Source organism: Gymnodraco acuticeps, unplaced genomic scaffold, assembly GCF_902827175.1.
Source record: "Gymnodraco acuticeps unplaced genomic scaffold, fGymAcu1.1, whole genome shotgun sequence".
Taxonomy (NCBI): domain Eukaryota; kingdom Metazoa; phylum Chordata; class Actinopteri; order Perciformes; family Bathydraconidae; genus Gymnodraco; species Gymnodraco acuticeps.
Genome location: NW_022990940.1, coordinates 4,247,397 through 4,269,871, shown reverse-complemented (window position 1 = coordinate 4,269,871; position 22,475 = coordinate 4,247,397). Strand labels below are relative to the sequence as shown.

Genomic DNA, 22,475 nt, shown 5'->3' with positions numbered 1-22,475 from the left:
ACCCATGTGTCTGCTGCACTAGAATTGACCTCCGTGGACAATAAAGCTTAGTGTGGTGAATTAAACTGAAAAATATATATAATAGAAGTAAAACGACCACAACAGTCAGAAGTATTCATCAGCAAGGGCCCATGAACGTCTGTAACAAGTGTCATGACAGACAATATGACATTATTGTTTGGATATTACCGTCTGCATCAAAACAGTGGACTGACTGCAGCCACACAGCATGGTTCAAGATAAGAAAGCTAAACGGCAATATCACAATTCTTAATCCTATTGCAGGTTTTCTTTTTGCCGCAGAGCACTTTTTGCTGCGAGGGTATCTTTAATCACCCAATCACTCAATTGTGTCTATCGTTTTTCCTCCTTTAACCACATAGTGATTTTGTCATGCAATACTAGATTTAAGAAAGGGGGGTTACAGTATTGCTGTTTGATTTTTGTATTGATAACAGATAAAAATCCACAGACCTGCCCATCATGGTTTGAGTATATTGACCAGAATGTATTGCTTAGCAACACTATAGAAAGCTAATCATGTAGGATACGAGAGATTTTGATGATGGCAGGGTCCCACTTCATTAGCCTTGATTGGTTCTCCAATTGTTTGATTTTCCACTCCCTACAAATAATTTCTGTGTCATTTAACTGCGCAAAATGGTTTCATTTGTCAGAATAGGCTCAGTTATTGAGGCACAATGAATTCCAGTTGGGACAAGAGTTTTAATGGGGAGTGCCATTAATCCCCCGTGGGGTTAAAGTGCATGACATTTAACACTCAATGAAAAGGGTGCCGATAAGATGTAGAAGGAGGACCTGGAACAATTCTGGATTGATGGAGGTAGAAATAAATCGACACAAAATATAAAGTGTAGTAGGAACTGTGAGAATCAACAGTGAAGCCAGCCACAGAAACATAAATCAAAGTGTGAGAGTGTGAGTGTGAAGACTGCCATGTTGTCTTGATTGAAAGTGATTTGTGATTTGTTCTGAATGTGATTCATGATGTGCACTCTTCCAGAACGACCTTCATGCTTAATAAAAAAAAAGATAGAAGGAGGAGACTGTTTTCGCCTTTAAACAAAATAAAAAAATTCAGAGCAGTGGTCAGGCAGTTCAATGTGTAATGTCAGTTGATTTTTAACTTTCCTCTTTCCTTTGTCCTCCCTGTGGCTTTCCTGAGGGTGAGATTGAAAGGCGAAGCAGATCCTGCTTGAGTGTATTTGTGTATTTATGGGTTTCTTAAGGGCAGTATTTTCCAGCATACCCCAACATCTACTTTATCCCATTGTGGTTACTGTCATTTCCCTGCTGATTGTTCGGAGAGGGATTTTGGGTTCCACAGCCAAACCAATCATATTATATTCTCTTTAACCCCAGTGCATTGTGGTCACATTGAATAATCTGACCCTCAAAACGCTACCCCCTTGTGAATGAAACACATCATTAAAAATGTTTTCTTCAAGGCTGAGAACACAAAAGCCTTTGTTGACCATTCCCACTAGTCACAGTCCAACTTTTCATGGTTTTGATAAAAGTCAATTTTCAGTTGTTGAAGACATATAACACAGGCACCGACCAGAAGCTTGTGAAAGATGTCAAAGGCTTATAATATAACAACACTGTGCTTTTTCTCAAAGCGTATTTAACAGGATGGCAGTAGGCTACATGCTAATGCAGGGCACAGCAGTCAGTCATACATTAGGTCTCTCTCAGATAAGAGGTGCTGCACATCTGACCACCATGATCATGCCTAATCCATCCTGACATGTCGAAGTGACTAGCATGCCTCGTGTCACACTCCACCAGCAACCTCCAAGCACATTTGCAGCTGTCTTTTTATTCACATATTATTTGTGAATTGAGTTCAAACCCAATAATAGTCTTGATGAGATTTAGATATGTTTGGCACATGATAATGCGATAATATGATTTATTGTAGAGAATAAGTTGTGAAAAGACTGATAGCCTACCACTTTCATGTCAATGTCAAGCTAAAGCTAGCAGCTGGTTAGCTTAGATTTGCATAAAGACTGGGAACAGCTAACCATGCTTTAAAGGTTACAATATCAAGTTGTTTTAATCAGAATTGTGCAAACAACAGGGTTTTATGTTCTGGATATTTCTTACCCAGTAGCAGAATCTTCCTTGCTAAATGTTGTTAAGAATGCATGCTAAGCTCGGCTAACTTACTGCTAATGGAAGTTTCATATTTACTACACTGACCAATCTTCACTGTTAAAACGAAAGGGAGTATTTTTGCTAACATTACAATATAGTCCTTTAATTGTTAATTGAGATGTAGTTGCCCTTTATTTTTGCAGTGTATCTTGAACAATAAGTTAATACATTTATTAATTTCAAAACTTTTAAAACAATTTATAAAACACGTTTTTAGGGTTTAATGCTACATTTTATGAACAGCTTCTCAAAGTGAGTATGTGCTCAGTTTTTAATTATTACAAAAAACAATTAAGTTGTATCAGTCCCAAAGCAACACCTACAAAACTTATTTGTATTTTTACAAATTAAATTATCGTTGATAAATCAGGGCAAATATCAGCCCTATATAAACTTGACATCCTTTCGTGGCAATGTGTCTGTATACAGAGCCGGCCCGACCCATTAAGCGGCCGCTTAGGGCCCCGTAGCCACTAAGGGGCCCCCTAGCAAAAAAAAAAATCTCAGTACACCGTCGCCGTGATAAGTATGTTTAATTAATTGTGTTAATATGCCGAGATTGCCTACTCTCAAAGTCATGTATTATATTATTGAGTCAATAATATAATGCATTAACCGTGCTTTACCTGAACCTCATCATGACAGAGAGGACGGCAGGAATGTAATTTCCCGTGTTCAGTGAATGCAACAGAGGCAAGACACCAGACCAACCAGAGAGTTGAATGGAAATTGGTACCTGGTACAGGTACCTATCCTATGAGCTGTGACAATGTTTAAAATAAACTGTCAGTCGGACTCAGAGTTTTTGAAGATGGACATAAGGACATTTTTGTCTTAAAAAAGACGAAAATTCTCAAGTGGTGGCTCACACAACAACCCCAGAGCCACCACTTGAGCCAGGTAAACAAGGTATGTAAATGTCAGTAAACTTCCAAGTTATGCGAACATGTAAGCAAAGCATAAATTACAGCTACGTTGACGTTACTTTGAATCGCGGGGGTAAGCTAAACCGTTAGCAAGTAGCTATAGCTAGCCAGATATATTAAATAAACACTTTGTCATACAATCTAAATGTAATGTTTTTTAGTGTTACCTGGTGATTTCAAAGAAAGCTCTCTGGGAAATGTTGACTTACTTTTCGACATGAAGCTAGAAGCTACCTTACAGTACACAGTTGATCCTGAGTCCTGTCAGTTAAAGTGTTTCATAGTTAGCTTAGCTAAGCATCAACCTAGCACTGAAAGATATGGATGTTATGTGACAGTATTTCTGAGAAAAAGTAAGCTGAAATGGTGGCATAGTTGTCACTGCTTTACGTGTCAACAGCATGTTTGAACGTATTTGCAGCAGTAAATGTGGCTGTTTGGCCACTGACGTTGCCATAACAACACCTGAATTTAAATGTGCAACCTCTTTTTGTGACAGATTTTTGCAAGAAATTATAATTCTTCTGAATGATATTCCTATTGACAGCTAGTTTATATGTGAACATTATGAGATGGACAGCCAGAGAGAATACATGAAAAACAGTTATGAAATACTATATGACAAAACAAGAATACAGTTTAAGTGATTTGTAAAATATCCATAAAGAAAAATCTGTTTACAGTTCTGTTTCATATGGGTGTTGAGAGATGTATCCATAGATCTCTTAATTTTGCTCTCAAAGTGCACCAGATTGATGCTTTTAACTTCAATATTTAAAAAAAAATCTTCCCGGGGGACCATGAGGAGGTGAGGTCCACGGTGTTTAAAATATGTGCGCTTATTAGGGATGTAACGATACCAAAAACTCACGGTACGATAATATCGCGATAACAAGTCCACGGTACGGTATTTATCGCGATATTGAATAATAAAGGGAAGTTTATTTTTTCAATAAACATTTTTTTTACTCAGAAAATTTTTCTTTATTACATAATAAATCTGATTTGTACAGCATTTTAGTAGGATAGCAGTATTTTAAAGTGTCAAAAACAAAGTGACAGTAACAGACTGGAACAAGAAAACCAGTGTTTTTGTACCTATAGTACTACCAAACAAAGTAGGCATTTTCTTTGTGCCACTGCATCTCACAAATAAACAAGGACATTTAATAATCACACCCTGCAATAAAATAAATCAAGTTTCACTTTAGTTTTTCAAGTAACTCAACTCAAACTCACTAGTCACTCACTCAGCATCATCAGACAGGTTTTTAGGAATATGAGAATGTCCACATTTCCAGGTATTTATAAGCTGGGATGTTTGGGCATTTACAATATCCCCTGCTCTGGAAAAAAATATCTCGCTTGGTACTGATGTTGCTGGGACAGCAGTGGTCGCGTTGACGGAAAAATCTGAAAGCAGTCTGTAATTTTGACGGATTAGAAGAAACTCGGAACAGCGCCAACGTTTCCCCGCAGCGAGGCTCTGGTGTTATGCCATGTTATGCATGCCCTCCAAAAAGAAATGATATAGTTTCCAAACCGTACTTTGCCGTACAGATCAATACATGTCTGGGAGGTTTTGCTTTACGCTGTGCGCGCTCCCGCGAGGTGCATGCACACACAGCATAACACACCCCCCCCCCCCCCCCTGACAGTTCACGGGCGTGCTCTCTCTCTCTGTTCAGACCCGACGGGTAATAAGGGATTATGACGGATATTTTACGATCCGAAAAAGTCTAACGCCACCTCAGTGGGACGGAGAGATATGCTTTGGCCATGGGTGACAGCAGTGGGTCAAACTGTGCATTGTCTCTCCACCACTTCAAAAACAATACAGTTTTTGCCAAGAAGGTGAGGCTTATTGACAGGGCGAGATATAAATATACTGTTGGTACTTGTCAATGTCTCTATGTGTGTAAATGTAGCCCTGTAAATACGATGTCCTTTTGTGTTCTGTTGTTTTATGTTCATGTTGTAACCTACTTGCTGCCATGTTGGACAGGTCTCTCTTGAAAAAGAGATCGATGATCTCAATGGGACCACCTGGTTAAATAAAGGTTTAAAACAAAAAAGTGTTTAAAAATAAATAACAATTTTTTTTTAAATTCATTTTTTTTTTTAAATCGCGGTAGATTTTGTCAGTCTCACGACGGTATTGGGACGTTTATTTACCGCGATATTCGGTATATCGTTACATCCCTAGTGCTTATACTAACATCATAAGACAAAAGTTGGTTCCGTGTTGTGTGTATTGAGAATGCGCTAGAGCAGGGGTGGCCAACCAGTCAGAGGTTAAGAGCCACATTTTTTCTATGTTACTGCAAAGAGCCACATCAAACACACAGTCACTGATAACGCTTGTTTCAGTTTTCTGGAGACAAGATTTCAACCACGTCACTGATGCATCTTTGTGGCATTGGGATATATATTTTTTAAATCCTCTGGAGCAGAGAGAGGAGCTGTGGATTATTGTTATTGATTATTGCATCAGTGTTTCTTAGGGTCAAAAACACTAAACTCACAACTTAAAATGAAAGCGTTTAGTTTATTTAATAAAAGAGCACATGTTCAATGTGAAAAGTGACAGTAGTTATACATTATTTGCAATTTGGTGCTATATATATATTTAAAAAAAATATATTATATATATTTTTGAAACACCTTGAATTTCAGGGGGGGGCGCGGGGCTCCGTTGGCGGGGCGCAGCGCCCCTCCAACACAATGGTAGGGGAAACACTGGATAGTGTTTAATCAACGATAGGTTTTCCCCCCCTCAAAGGTGATTGGTTCACTGCATCGCAGGTATTATTGTGATTGGCTCTTGGGTCACATCAAAATTAGACGCGCTGTCATCCTCTCATACTGACACCTGACACCACACATACACACATAGGGAGAGCCGGGACGAAAGTAACACGGGACGAAAGTAACGGAGCGATTTTATCCGAGCCCAAACAACTTTGACCGGCCAAATTACGTCAGAATTATCAGCATTCAATACTTAACAGACCTACTAAATATCAGGTTTAACTGTCAGGAGTAGCTAGTGTTGTCACGGTACCAACATTTTGGTTTCGATACCAAGTCAAGAATTGCGATTCCGATTCTTTTTTGATACTTTTCTTAAAAAAAGGGAAACAGTCTTAAATGTAATTATTGTGCTTTATTTCACACCAGAACCATAACCATAACACAAACTTTTCAACAATGAGAACAATAAATAAAATAAATGACAAGAATTCGTATTAAATAAAATTAATACATGTCTCACAGACAGGCCTCGTGGTGTCCGTAGGCTTGCCCTCACTGTCAGAGATATAGCTCAAATACTTCCAAATTTCGCTTCTGGCGTCTTTTTTGTCAACAAGCCGAGGCGCAGCGGCAGCTGCACTCCCACTTGCAGCCATGCTTCTCGTTTTCTCACATGCTCTGGCAGCTAGCGCGTGCACGAGAGAGGGGAGGCACTTAGAGCGTGCTTGAGAGGGGAGGGACTTAGAGCGTGCTTGAGAGGGGAGGGAGTTAGAGCGTGCTTGAGAGGGAGGGACTGCAGGCAAGGCTGCAGTGCAGGGAGTGGAAGCAGAGCGCTGAACACACACGGCTCTTATTAAAACGGCGCTTTCTCACCGGAGTACTTTTCCCCGTCATTCTTAAAGTACCGATACTAATGAAACGGCGGAATCGTAACGTTTTTAACGGCAGGGTATCGCGGTACCTTTCAAGTATCGGTACACCGTGCAACACTAGTCAGGAGTCAATGTCTCTCCCCCAAACTCACACATATACAATTCGATATGAACTGAAGAGCCGCATGAAACTAGGCAAAGAGCCGCATGCGGCTCGAGAGCCGCGGGTTGGCCACCCCTGCGCTAGAGTGAGGGGGGCCCCCAAGCCAAAGCTCGCTTAGGACCCCCAAAAGTCTAGAGCCGGCCCTGTCTGTATATAATGTGATTAACACTGAATCAGAAAGGTCCTGCTGGTATCTGTGAAGTGCTTGAGGGGAAGTTTCAGGGTACATTAGCACATCACACAGTAGCTGATCTGCATACCTGATGCTGCGGGCAAACACTCTGGATATGACTCCTCCTGTATGTGGGGGCTGTTTTCTGACCTCTTTCGGGAAATTGCACATTGTTCAATCAATTAAAATAAACATATTACCTTAAAAAAAGAAAAAAAAGAGTCCCTGATGTGGTTGTTGTATGCCTTGATAAGCAATATGTGCTTGTTAACATGCTTGAATTGATTTTCTTTTTTACTGAACAACACATGGCTTGCTTTGACATAATTTCACCTTGAATTGAACTTAAGAGTCTCATGTGTTTTTTTGTTTGTAACTAATGTGGAAATCATTTTAAATCTGAGTAATGTATAATTTAAGAGGCTGCGAGATTTAAGATTCAGTTCAAGGAAAGCATTTATTGTGCTTTCTGGTGACCCATGTAAGTGTTTTCCTTGAAGTGGTCATTAGGACTTTGCCAGAATTCCCTCTTGTGATTTTCCAAAAAAAAATTCCACTTGTATTTTGGTGTGACCATCTTTGGGATGAGGTAGCTCGGAGAATAGCAGCTAAATTGCATTTTTTAGGACGTTTTTGTTTTACTTCAGTATTTGTCTTGCCTGTGTCCAGCCTGACCACCCCCATATGTTTTCGCACTTTATAAACATGTGGTGTTCTATTATAGGAGATGTGTAGTGAGGACTGTTGTAGAAACGCTTGGTCTGAAATGAAGGTTTTGCTCTGTAATTAATTGATTGTGCAAGTCTAGGTCCAGAGAAAACAAATGATCATGTTGGTAAAACCATAGTTTTGGTTCGATTTCAGCATTTTATCCATTTGTTTTTGTTTCTCAATTGTGCTTTAAACACACAAAAATCTCCATTGCGTGGCAAAGACAAGGTTTTCATTGAGGGAAACACTGAGGTTTGCTTGGAGAGGACAGTGGAGGGATGTGGGTGCAATGCCCCAGACCTTGCAGTGTGAAAATAGCTCAGCCTTCAAGCTTGTGGTTTGCGTGTAGAATAACATCAGCGATCATTATAAAAGGTTGCATGTATCATGGGAAAATGCAATATGTGTTTTGACATCTGCAGGTTAGAAACCAATGAGTCTGGGGGAAAGAAAACCGTATTAAAACCCAAGTGACATCACTATTACCAAAGTCCCTCCGTAGTCAGGTTTATATTTAAATCGTGGTCAAGAAATGAACGGGAAATGATATATGTGCGTGTGTTCTGTGTTTAATTTGAGCCTGTTAGTAGGTGGTCCTATGGTAATGAAACCTATGGCAAAAAATGAAAAGCAATTTTACTTTTTCTCCCAGGATGTGTGGTCTGCGTGATTTTCAAAACTAAACTCTGTTTTTCAACCACCAGAGATCTGGAGGAATCAGTCAGCTCTTTAATTTTGCGCTCTAAGTGACAGGCAAATAAAAAGCATGTCGTCATGGCTTCAGATGTTTCTTTGTATAGTTTGATTATAGGAATGAGAAAATAATGGATCTACTGCAAAGAGAGGATAGTTTTAGTTTTATCCTTAACTACTTATTAGTGGTCAAAGTTGGGCAGATGTTTTCAATAATACAATATGGATGCCAAGCCATAAGGGAGGCTTTTGCCAGGAATCTGTGGGGAAAGGGACTTTACTCTCACTATCAAGTGCTGAGGTCCACGGTTTAGCTAACAATTAGGGGCCTCTACGGTCGGAAATTGCATTTTTCTTCCCTTTGAACATGCAACTCTTTGTCTGAAATAAGTAGACATATATTATTACAAAGTCTCATGTTGTACATTCTTCATGAAAATAGATGAAAGAGATTTGGTGATCTTCAGGAAAAGCACAGAGTAAACAATCTTGAAGCTTCCTGCACAACTTTTCACATATTCCTCAGCACAATTTCACAAATGTGAATCTTTAATTGAATGTTTCATCTGATCAGCTAATCCTGTAATTAAAAGCAAAACTATGTGAAATGTAACCGGATGTATTGCATTTTTTTAAACTTTTTTTAGATGTTTTGACTCGTAATGTCTGTTCATTAAGGACCAAAACGAGGAGAGGGATGAGGTATTCCACAAGATATATGATCATTTTCGATTTTTGATTATTATTAATACTGCTAAAATAGAATATATTTATTAAATAGTGACAGTAGAGATATGAAAACAAATTACACCTCGACCTCCAGGGAGCCGTGATAATTAAATTGAAAGATTAAAAAATAATCCATTAGTAAGTTGAGTAATAAAATAATTGGCAACAAACACTAATTGAATGTTACAGTTAGTAAACCAGGCAAAATGGCAAACCCCTTGTTTCCAGCATCTCGTAAATAATAATTAATGGATTATATTAAAGTTTTGGACTCTTGGTCAGCCATGAGATCGGCAAATATTCATATTTTTAATATAACTTGAAGAGAAGAAAATCTATATTAAACTGTTCACTAGCATGCCTCATTAGTGCTTGTCAATATCAAACTAATGAGACAGAAGGGAAACTTTCCAATATTTTTACATTTCTATATTCAACATAGCTTTTATTATGCCTTTGTAACAGGTTATTATATGTTTGTGGATGGTCACAAATAAATGTCAGCTTGGAGTCAGGGATTATTTTATTGGGTTAAGGTGGTCAAAAGCCAAGATCACTGCGATCTAACGAAACAGGGTTTTGGCAACAAACAAAAAAGAAAGAATATGCTTGTTATGATAGTTTAACACATGTCTAATAAAATAAAACTTATAAAGTGATGACATTTTGGAAAGAAGTTGATGTAAACTGCATCATGACTTGTTGACGGAAGCATACAACCACCACTCATTAGTATTTCGCCATAATAAGATACTAAGAGTACTACAATGCAGTGTGGCAGGAAATATTTTTTTAATGAGATCCAATCTGAAATGAATAGCATACAGCAAAAAAACAATATGATGCTATCAAGAAGAAAACATTCATTAAATATGCTGCAACTCACAAACAAGCCTTAATCAACAAACCAGATTCAATGGACAACTTGTTATCTGCATGTGGGAAATTAGAATTTTTGCTAATCTTAATTGTATGAGCAATGATTGGGTTTTTGTTTTCCCCATAACCAAGGCTTTCTTTAAACACAACAAAGACTCACCACACATTACAAGGCTGTTTAACAGTGCTGATTTACATACTGTGTAAAGTTCATACCTGGCCTACTTTTCAAAGGAAAACATAATCCTTGGCAACATGCTGCACTTCTTCTCTTGTAAATGCCTACAGACATGTAATGCTGCAGCAGAGGGAGAACAACACTCTGTGGTTCTAGATTTAAAAGTCAGTAATGCTGTTGTCTCCTCAGAAAGTTACTGCTCACCAGAATGGGACGGCATTGTTTGTTGGCCTGGAGGGCCTCCGGGAAAGCTTGTATCAACCACCTGTCCGGAGTATATCCATGACTTCAACCATAAAGGTGAGCCCTAGCCCCGGATACAGCTGAAACCGTAATGCTTTTTTCCAGCTGCTCAAAGAGCACCAGGCCCCGGATGCTAACGTACTGTAATCATAACTTGGCTTCCTAACCTCTTTCTCAAGTTCAACAATTATTCAGGTCCAATTAAGAAGCAAGCTGAGGATGAGTAATTGCTTGTGTTGAAAAACAAGTGGCAAAATCTGTAATTAAAAATAGCCTTTTCTGTTTGATGTCTAGGACTGGCATACCGTCGGTGTGACAACAACGGAACGTGGGAACTGGCCACAGCCAACAAGACGTGGGCCAATTATAACGAATGTTCAAAATTCCTCCTCCATTACAACCCTAGCCATGAAAGGGTAAGGTCCGTCTCATCGCCATTTCCATGCTCATGGTCACAGTTACAGTGTCTTCCTCCAGAATAGCCTTTGTCAATGCATCACGTTCATTGTAATGCTTTAGATATTTCAGCCTTCTAGGCATTTGATGCACCGTTTTACCCTGCAATTATGACCCCTTTTAAATGTGTAGCACATTGTCAGCATGCCTGCTAAGTAATGCACAGTACAAATGAAATTGAGTCTTATTGAGTGAAATGTAGAGATAATGACGGGAAGATAATGACAGTATGGCAATGTGGTGGCTTTTCGATAATATGAGACTTCAATCAGCTGAATGTCAGTATAAACTAAAGGGATTGCTACACTGACTTAATTGCTAATTGCAAAACTTCTCAAAAAGCATTCAATTTCAAAGAAGTCTAAGAAGTCACCAATAATGACTAAACCGCATAGACAACTTCACGGCAGCCACACAGGGATAAAAGAGATGAAAACCAAAATGTACTGGAGTCATGCTGCTTTCCTGGTATTGAAGTAATCAAACTTTAAAAAAGAAGTGTCCCACAGTAGCCATTTGAGGCTACCAGTTATCTTAGTTTGTTGTTTTTCATGAATGAACTCAAATCTTGTAATTAGTTAAATGTATATGCCCTGAATTATCACAAGTATGCGCACAGCCAAACATTACACCCACATTTTGAAACCAGGCTGAATGGGAGCAAATCTCTGCAGCCAGGTTCCAGTGATTGGTGATAAGACCCACAGCTGGGTGTCTAACCTCGTCCCAGGTGTCCTCAAGGTGTTTGATGGGATTCAGATCAGCACTCTGCTACCAAACTAGGTCTGTTACCCCTGACGCAGAGAGCCATTTTTTTTATGAACCTCACTTTGAAAAACATTGTCACATTGAAACATTGGGTTGAACATGGAGGTACACTTTTTTCATTGCAATCATTATACATACAGTAAACAATCAAAAATAGCTGCAGAAGAAGCACAACAGAAACTGTGTGTGTTTTGTGTTTTCGGCTACTTGCTTGAATAGTCCCAGGCTAGCTTTGTGATTTATTTGTATTTTTTTATTGTCGTTTGCTGTGGTTATGATTGATGATTATTGAAGAGCAAAGCTGACATGGGGATGATCATTGTTCCATGCCTGCCTCATCAGTCAATGTATCCTTATACAATAAGAGTTATTTTTGAATATCCAGCAAAACAAGGCAACAAACCACTTAGAGAGGATACCGAAAATATGGTGGTTTGGGTTAAATAAATATGCAAGTTGTCTTCATTAAGTACAGATGTAACAAATAAATCAACAGTGATTTCTTGTTTCACACGGGACACAAACAGCGTTCTCCTATTGGGGAAAATATTATGATTTTGGAACCATCAACCCTCACCTATAGCAGTAGGACTGACGCACAACTGTTTTATCATACATTACCAATCATGTCTCACAATTGAATGGAATGTATTTTAACTGATTACTTGCGTCATATACAAGTTATATTGCATTACCAGAAAGAGTCATAAGAAGATCGGTGATGCAGCCTTTGTAAATTACGCCCCAAAACTGTGGATCACGTTACCCAACAATATTAGGGAAGCCAATACATTAGGCATTTTTAAAAGGCAGCTTAAAACCTTAAACCTTAAAATCTCTTTACCAAAGCATTTTACTGATTTTACACTATTATACTGCACTATTCTCTGTGATTGACATTGCACTATTTCTCTATGTTATATTCCCCATGTTTTTATTTTTAATTATTTTATCCCATTTTATGCGTTGCTCTTGCTGCTTGTTTTACACTGATTTTATGTCTTGTTTTTTACTGATGTAAAGCACTTTGAACTGCAATCCCCTGTATGAAAGGTGCTATATAAATAAAGTTATTATTATTATTATTACTTTCCTAGGTATAAGTACCAACAGTTTAGGAGAAGAGCCTACATCAGTAGTTGAAACCCTCTCTCTATCTTTATTTTGTCACGAAAGTACATGCACACAGTACTATAAAACAGTAGTTGTTGTGTAATATCAGTATGCAATACAATAATTGTACATTTCACACAAGCAAACATTTGCAACAACTTTAAATACACTTACATAACATCATATATTAGCATCAATAGGGATACAAATAACACAGTATATTGAAGGCCACATCACTGTGTCTTACCATTAACCCAGATAACAACCATCATACCACGTTTACAATTTCTAATCATAACATCACTATTGTGTCTTGTTTATATTAAACCACTAATATCTAACACAGCGTTCGGCTAAACCATCTGTAACATAAAATCCAACAGGGTCTGCATGCGAGAGTCAAACGTGGGATCATAAATAATATAAGGGCACTGACATCACCATCACACCACAGCGCTTGTAGAGAACATTTTTGTAAAGCAGGCAAAGCAACCTCCTGCTCCTCCGTCCTCCCCATGTGACTGACAAAGGTGACCCTGACCGCAGTTTTGTTTCTTTCTCTATCACTGTGTAAAGATTGGATGTCAGTACATAACACTGGTAGTGAATAGGACTACTGGGTATTGTAAGTAGGGTGGAAAACTGCTGTAAGGCTATAAATGGTCAAAACTCAGCTCTTATTGTTTATATATGGACAAATGTGTATCAGTAAAAAATGCATTGTGCACAGTACCTAATGATGCTGACATGGCTTTTAAAGGACTTTTTATTGTATTTTCTTTATGGTCTTAAAACATTTGTTGTACAGTCTTGAATATAAAGCCTTCAATAGCCTTTAAATTAATTAGGTGTATTATTACCAAATTAGAGGTTGGTATTTAGTGGCTCTGCAGTGTTGCTAGTGGTTACGAAATGTTTTTGCACTTGGCTAATAGGGGACAAAGAGAAGAGGAGGACTCAGTTACTCATTTTTAGAAACGTTGAATTACTTTTTTTACACATTTGTGCCATGGGTTGGTAAAATCATCAGCTGTATGTTCCACATACATTTTCCTCTCGGCTGTGTGAATGTGGTGTCGAGGATGTGGGCACAACCTCATCATGGCGCCCTTCAGTTTCTCTATGACTTCACATGTTTATGTTGATGGGATCCCGAGGGAGCGGTTGCAGCAGTTAATGACAAATACATATGCACAAATGAAAGCCCCACACAGCTCAACTGCCATGCCGCAGACCACCACCACAACTTAGACACAACTTTGTTTTTCTGGACCCTGATGCTAAATGATAACAGCAGTTACGTCACACGGGGCTCTTAACCCCCTTCTCAGCATGTGGATGCATAGAAGGACTGGCTCTCTTCTGGCTGCCAGCTCACGACTGAAGATCAAACCGCCCCACCCAGCCTTTCTCAGTCCCGCCACCCATGTCAAATGCTGTTTTCCATCAGAAATGTCTGAGTGTTTGAGACATTTCTGTCACCAGGTGGCAATGGCATATTTAAAGGGAAGATATTCCAATATAGGGCGAATGCTGTAAACACATGCTCTTTCTAATAAAATGACTTAAGTAAGGTAGTCAATAATAATGTACCTGATAGTAATGTTACTAAGCACTAAGAATAAACTGATACTGCAGTGGCTTAAATCAAGTAACTAAAAACATTCAACAAACAAATATGTTAACTAGTTATTCAATGTATCTGCTTCCGTAAAACGAAATAAAACCCCTTTGAGTATGCATGTTATTTTCCAACCGTTGGAAAAACATTTTTATGAAAGCAGCATTAAATGACATTACATTGCGGTAACTGAGGCATATTGAACATTTTCGTTAGCAGATGAGCAAACAATAAATCGTAATTAAGTACAAGCGTGCACAAGATTTGTTTTGATCTATTTACTTTCTATTGTCGACATGTCCTATTACTAAGGCAATTGTTACAATTCATACATTTTCTAGTTTGTTTTCGAGTTCTTTGACACAAACTGCAGGTATTTAATTTGAATAGGCACTACAATGCACTAATGCCCTTGCCACACGAGGACGAAAACGGTCCAACCATGCGCGGGAAGTCTTCTTTGCTGCTTTTGTGCAGGACTACAGCGCCACTCACAGGCCTGGCATATGTACTACAGCGTTTCGAGCGGTCTCGTGTGGACGGAAGACTTTTTTGATAACGATTGCGGTCCGTTATCGTCCTCATGTGGCAAGGGTATAAGGAAGGATGTGCTGTAGTCCTGTCTCAGTATTGTTATCCATTTTGAAGCCTGTTGATTTTGTAACAAACAATGCTCTTTCCACAGGAGGTCTTTCACCGTCTGTATCTCATCTACACAGTCGGGTACTCCATCTCTCTGGGATCACTCATGGTTGCTGTCGTCATCTTGGGATATTTTCGGTGAGTCGATGCAGTGAAAATGTTCCAATTAATCCTTTCAACCACAGAGGCTCCCAAATGAAGCAGGGATCGAAACAGAGTGTAAAGGTTTACCAGCATGATGGCACAATGAAAATGTCTTACCATGTTATACGTCGCAAACATAGATAACAGAAAGCATTTTAATGTTGTGATGGCTTAATGGCTTTGTCATGAAATCATGCGATATGCCACAGCCTTTATAAGCATGCGATGGAGTGTGTCACGACAAAAACACGAAGCATGCAAACTGAATCAAACATTACCTTTGATCTTTACTTTGAGTTTTAACAGACTATGATATATCCACCTTTGAGGAAGAATCTGCCTTCAGGCTTGCAGGAGCGCTGTGACATTTAAGTTCTTTGTTATGTTTATGCTGATTTCAAGACTCAATGAACAACAGCCAAAGCTCGGATATTGATTCTGTTATTCCGATATGCTTGCAAAGATTACAGGTCTTAAGCCTTTTGCCTTTATCCTTTCCCTCTACTACTCCCACAAATAAAGAAAATAGGGAAGTGCTTAAAAATGTGAATAATTGAGAGGGAAATTCTAAGCTATTGCATTTGAACAGCTTTGCTTCTCCTACTGTAGGAATGTTAAATATATATTTGATCATTAAAGAAAAACCCTAAAACAAGGTTGAATTCATTTAATTTTTGAGGCAACAGTTTGTTTTTTTCCCAGCTAATTAATGCAGGGCACATTTGTCCTTATTTGCTTATATGTTAAGCATGGGGAGTATCAGGAATCGATGTGAAGGCGCTGTTTACCAATGTTCCCACCAGCGTGACTTACCATACAGGCAGGCAGTCAGACGGCTTTAGGAACGCTCCCAACTGGCACCAGGAAATCTATGGGCCAAATTAGTTTAATAAGTTATCCCATGGGCCCTTCTGACATTCTGGCTCCGGAGCTCTCCAGCCATGTCTCCCCTTGAACATGTCAGCTTTTGGACAGGAGAGCTCGTAAATGTTTTCCAGGGAGAGAAAAGGGATATTTGACATTAGAAGTTGTGTTCATAATTTTTCACGAGGGAAATGTGCGCTAGATTAGTTTTCCCCTTAAATCAATATCTCTCTAAGGATAGCTTGCCAAATATTCAGCTCATTAATGAGGCTTTAGAAGAAAAATAGCTAATAACGAATAGATTTGTTTCTCCTATAAGCAGTATTGTTCACGTTGGCTTTTAGAATGAATTAAAATATTATGAACATTCAGTTGTATTATTAGTTTTTATTGTATTTGTATAGCATATTCAAATGCTGGAGCATCCCCCCAAAGGCCCGCTCCACAGTAAATGTTCAGACAGGATGTTTTGGATGAACTTTTGACAGATAAACTCGTGATCGTCTGGAAGCAAATTTGCATGCTTTTCTCAACACATGCTTGCAATTTTGGTTTTTACAGCTCCCTTTGAGCGGAGCAATTCAATATTTGTGCATCTCAAGCCCCTAAATCTCAAGAATGTGTTATAGTCAGCAGCGTGGAACTCAGCTGGCTCTAATTAGGATGTGTGTGTGTGTGTGTGTGTGTGTGTGTGTGTGTGTGTGTGTGTGTGTGTGTGTGTGTGTGTGTGTGTGTGTGTGTGTGTGTGTGTGTGTTTGAAAGTACTTGCACACAATTACATGAAGTTGTGCCAGCACACACACACACACACACACACACACACACACACACACACACACACACACACACACACACACACATACAATTTACCAAAGGTCTCTCTTTTGACCTTGCCGCTCTTGTTTGTTTTCTCCCTAGACGATTGCACTGCACCAGGAACTACATCCACATGCACTTATTTGTGTCCTACATGCTAAGAGCTATCAGTATTTTTGTGAAAGATGTTGTGCTCTACTCTGGATCAGCCGTAGAGAACATGGAAAGAGTCACCGTGGAAGACCTCAAGTCCATCACTGAGGCTCCGCCAGCCAACAAAACACAGTTTGTAAGTACACCAGCACAGCACACTCTGACCTTAACGGAGAAAAGATTAAGGGAAAACCACTCACTGAAAATCATGTGTATGCCACAGCAAGCGAAAAGACACATAATGGTACTTTTTCAATGTAACATACAGTATTGATATAGGTACAGTGTGCCATCAGGCCAATGAAGGATTAACTGTTTTTTATGAAAGTCCTAACAGGAATCCTCCTTGTTTCATTGTGTTTCATGAACAGATCATTGAACTTATCGTGTAGTTGGGCATTAACGTTTTGCTTCCAAAAAGGAAGTTGTAATTTGCAAGTCTCACCTGCATTTCCCGTGCTGGAGCAAATAAACGGCACGGTTTGTCCCCATGCCAAGCTTTTACTAGGCCAGTACTTGGCTTTCCCTTTCAGAGTCAGGTTTCAAAAATGGGTGAAGACTGGACACTTTTCACGCATGCTTAAAAACGCAAATAAACAATTTGTGCAATTTATTTAGTGGGCACATCCTGGCTCTAAATTGTGTTTCACTGGATTAAGCATATGCAAACTTGGAGCGAATATTGATATCGCTCTTCTCCTAGGTAACCTGCTTCAGTGCAGATTGTATTTGTGCAAGAGTTTATTCTTGCCTTAAATAATGGCTAGAGTTTTATTTTGGCTTTAGTTTTTTATTAAAGAGGCATTTTTATTATAATTGGAAACACTTTTACATTATTATTTAGGAGGAATGTTTAATTGTTAAGGCACTTGTGATATTTGATCTTCAAGTACATATTTGTTTTGGTTCGGAACTTCCTCTCTATCTAAGGAATCAGTACTGCCAGTCAAGTATGTAGCAAATAACCGCTCTAATGAAAATAGAAATTGGCCATTGTTCAACACTAATACTATTAAAAATATCTCTGTTGATCTATAGTTTTAGTGCTAAAAGGTTTCATGTTACCTTTCATTTGCACATTTCATTTGCTGACAGCATATTCATCAACATTCATCATCAAACATCAGACTCCTAAACATCTGCATTATTTTTAGTCCGTAACAAGAACCTTATACTCAAGCTTTTAAAATCAGTTGTATTAAAGAAATTGGAAAAAAATGTGTTTGTAGAAAACAAAAATATCCAAAGTCCCCATGGCTAAATCCCTGCTGTAGCCCAGAAATGCTTTTTAGAATACACATTGATGAACAACCAAAGCTAGACCACAGTGTGGAGGTTGAGCCGAATCGATGACTGACTAAATTAATAAAGACTTCTGGGACTTTCTGTCAATGCAACAAGAACATAATAGGTTTTATTATTTATTTATATTTATAAACCCAAATTGAGGGGCTAACTACAGAGGGATGGAGGATAGAGAGCTGAATTGATCAAATTGACTTGACTAGACCCTGTTTATTCCACCAAATTATGATCAGCAAGAAAATGCTGTAAATTAAAGGCGAAGTTTAAGTATACTTATCTATAAAAAGTTCATTTTTCAAGTGAACTTGTGATTGCACTTTTAAAGAATAACATTAGAATAAAGCTTGGGCTTCAACAAGTGTAGATAATGAATCAAGACACTGTGTCAGAGACAAATAACAGGGTGTGAATAACACAAGCACTAACATTATTTAAATTATGTACATTTTTTGTGCAAATCAGTATAATTAGACTGTTCGCTCTCAGAAAAAAACGTCTTCCTTCTATACTGATTATAGATGGCATTATGTTGTCTGACATCAAACACCAACTGCATCTCATCTGTAGCAATGTCATCAAAGTGATGTCTCCATAGTTTCTTGCTAATACAATGTCGTATCTGAGCAGAGAGGAGGTTGAAGCCAGCCAAGATGGAGGTGTTGAGTGCTGAAGTAGCGGGGTGATACACATGAATGAATACATCAACACAAGAAGCTTCACAAACTCATTTGTTGACCTCATTTCAGCCTCCCAGGAATGTCCCGTAGTAGAACATCTTCAGTTATCAAGTTACCAATTCTTAGACACACGTTAGCCAATTAAAGGATCTGAAAACTGGAAAGATGTGATCCACTTTCATGGTCTTTCTTGTACTAATGAGGGTCTCCGAAAGCATGCATTCAGTCAGCTGCAGCTGTCTGTTTTGATGGACTCTTACAGTTTTCTGGAAAGTGTTCAAAAAGTGGGACTTTTTGTCGGTGTGGGTATTGATTAAATCAGTTTTCCTTTTCTGTTGTTTGTGTATAGATCAGCTGCAAGGTGGTTGTGACCTTGTTCTTGTACTTTCTGGCGACCAATTACTACTGGATCCTTGTGGAAGGTCTTTACCTCCACAGCCTCATCTTTATGACCTTCTTCTCAGACAGAAAATATCTATGGGGATTTACTCTGATTGGATGGGGTGAGTTATGTTTCATTTACATTCTACACATGCATGTGATTGCAATATGATTAGTGGACTTGCCAATGCTAATTAAAACATTAAATATGTTAAGTATTTTGTAAGGTTGTTATGGTCTGATTAATCATGTTAAAAAGAGAGAGAAATCTGCTGTCATATCCCTGATATTGCATTTTATATATATATATATATCTCAGGACAGTAGAGAATGACTCATACCTGTAAACAGTAAACACACTGGCTGAATATGGGCTTTACAGTTCCTGCATTGTACACACTGTGCGTGTAAGTGACTTAAGCACAGCGCATACAATGTGGATGCTGTGCTACCCGGGTTCTACCAATACTGACAAATAATGGATTTTTTAAAGACTTATTGAGATTATTCTATATATATATATATATATATATATATATATATATATATATTATAGTAATGGTTATTTTATCACAGCATCTTTAATTGGTTTAATTGTATTTCTCAGGAGTACCAGCTATGGTTGTGACAGTTTGGGCAACTATGAGAGCCACGTTTGCAGACACAGAGTAAGTGATCTGTAAAAATACATATTTTATATATCTTGGTACATAAATATAGAGAGAATTACATTTGGCCTCAGTAGTTTTACTTCGCTGATCAGATGTGGGATCTGCGGAAATTCTCCTTCAACAGATTTGCATATCCACATAAGGCTGTAACAACAGCATATCTAAGGTTCAAGATAACAATATCGCATTCTTCACAGATTCTGATTACCGAGTACACCATACACTTGCGTAGTAAAGCTTGAGGACAGCTTTAAAAGCTGTGAAGAATTAAAGTGGAGAGAATACCTTCAGAGAATACTGCCTTAAACCAACTTTGAGGACCGTGGACCCCCCTCTTACTGACTAGCTGTAGTCTCCACATTGGTCCTGGACCACAGTCAAACATGAAGGACCATGGAGCTGAGAGCTTACGGCTAAGCTGGTATCCGGCTGATGTCCAGCACATATTTCACTTATCATTCAGCAGGAGAGCAGCTCCCTGCCACGCATTTTGGGCAGGAAAACAAACTAAGTTTGATAGTAACCAAAGCTGTAGTAAATTATTTGGGATGTAATAAACATTTGGCTGAAAATCAAACCTATTTACAGCGGACCACACTGGTAATACTGACCCACTGTTAACGTTTTTACCCAGTTCTGTGATATTTGCCCCAAAAGGACAGGAAAATCACGTGGTTCAAAAACAGGACAGTGCCCTACTTGGTAGCTTTTGGAAAAATTAACAATATTTTATACCAACTGAAGCCTAAGGTTTTCTATTTCAAAGGAATACTAAAAAGCATTTTCAGAAGTACGAAAACCTTTGAAACATAAGGGGGCTTGATGTGAAGCCCAAGGGTTATGAATCAATTCAGTAGGAAGGAAATGACTCAAATTAATTTCTCAGTGGTTTTATATGATACTTATATCGAATCAATTTGAGCGATGGGGGAAGATAGAGCAAATATGGTGGGTAAATCTCCGTCTAAATCCTATGATTAGTATGAAATGATGGCAGTGATAATCAGAGACACCGCTGGTGACCTGAGGGATCCTGGATCATCACAGCTAGCAGCGAGATCCTTACTCATCTTTTGCTGATCCTTATGTTGTTTATCTGCTGCAGGTGTTGGGACTTAAGTGCAGGCAATTTGAAATGGATATACCAAGTGCCAATCCTGGCAGCTATAGTGGTAAGTACATGCTCACTGCTTGCACCTCTCGCCTGCTGAGCAGTAAATAACACCTGTGGCATAACAGTTGTTGGATAACATCTCATTAGGTTTATAATTACACTAACTGATATCATTATGTTCCTATTTTCTCTTCAGGTCAATTTTATGTTATTTCTGAACATCATCAGAGTCTTGGCAACTAAACTACGAGAAACAAATGCTGGCAGGTGTGACACCAGGCAACAGTACAGGTACTGAGACAAGATATACAAGACTAGCTGCTCCTCTTCATTCATCAGATGTATGGATCACTGTCAGTGTAATAAAACCATGAATATATTTACTCTTACTGCATCAGGCCACATGTACAAGTAAGGCTGAATGTGTTATCGACTAGTCAGTCTAATGCATTTCATTGATTTTGGCTTCAAATGGTTGCTAAATGTGGAAAAGGCCTTTCACAATATTCAAGGTTATGTCTTTCAATAGCTAACACTTGAGCTGCAAACAGAATTCTTGTTGGAATCAGCCTTCTTTGAAACTACTCAGGATTGTTGTTTTCTGTTTCTGTTTTAGCTCTTTAATCTGCAGATGGTTTGGCACACTATGTAGTATTATGTTAAGTTTGTCTGTTTTCTTACCGTTACAGAAAACTGTTGAAGTCCACGATGGTGTTGATGCCTCTCTTCGGTGTCCACTACATCATATTCCATGCCATGCCGTATACAGAGGTGTCTGGAGTTCCCTGGCTGATCCAGATGCACTATGAGATGCTGTTCAACTCCTTCCAAGTAAAGTTTCTGAAATTTCAGAAAATGTTAATTTAGCTCTAAGGGTCCCAATACATATTAATGTATCCTTTCAAGTTGAACAAATGTGATCTGATCATGTTTGGTAATGGTTAATGCATCGTTATCATTAAAAAACCAAACCCTGTCAGATTACTTTTAAGATGTTTGGTTGTAGTTAGATTTCAATTTAGATAAAGAGGAAGAGAGGGATGGCTTATGATTAGAAATACCATGCAAAATATCAAATTATACAGCTCAAATGTCATGTTGTTAAACACGGCTAGTCTGTATATTCATGAAATAATTCTCTTCTCTTTTCCAGGGATTCCTAGTTGCAATTATATACTGCTTTTGCAATGGGGAGGTAAGAACTCAGCTTGGCATCTTACACAACGCGCTCCTGCATGATTTTTAA

The 22,475-nt window shown here is 38.6% G+C and overlaps 1 protein-coding gene across 1 annotated transcript in view; it reads left to right on the top strand.

Moving 5' to 3' along the window:
• pth1r (parathyroid hormone 1 receptor) overlaps window positions 1-22,475 on the top strand; it is a 46,761-nt gene that overhangs the window by 21,621 nt on the left and 2,665 nt on the right. Inside the window, exons 3-12 of the mRNA XM_034234426.1 lie at window positions 10,451-10,561; window positions 10,799-10,920; window positions 15,148-15,242; window positions 17,031-17,217; window positions 19,413-19,566; window positions 20,052-20,112; window positions 21,221-21,287; window positions 21,426-21,520; window positions 21,919-22,060; window positions 22,383-22,424. Of these exons, the coding sequence (XP_034090317.1) occupies window positions 10,451-10,561; window positions 10,799-10,920; window positions 15,148-15,242; window positions 17,031-17,217; window positions 19,413-19,566; window positions 20,052-20,112; window positions 21,221-21,287; window positions 21,426-21,520; window positions 21,919-22,060; window positions 22,383-22,424 (1,076 nt within the window). The remainder of the gene's footprint in view (window positions 1-10,450; window positions 10,562-10,798; window positions 10,921-15,147; window positions 15,243-17,030; window positions 17,218-19,412; window positions 19,567-20,051; window positions 20,113-21,220; window positions 21,288-21,425; window positions 21,521-21,918; window positions 22,061-22,382; window positions 22,425-22,475) is intronic.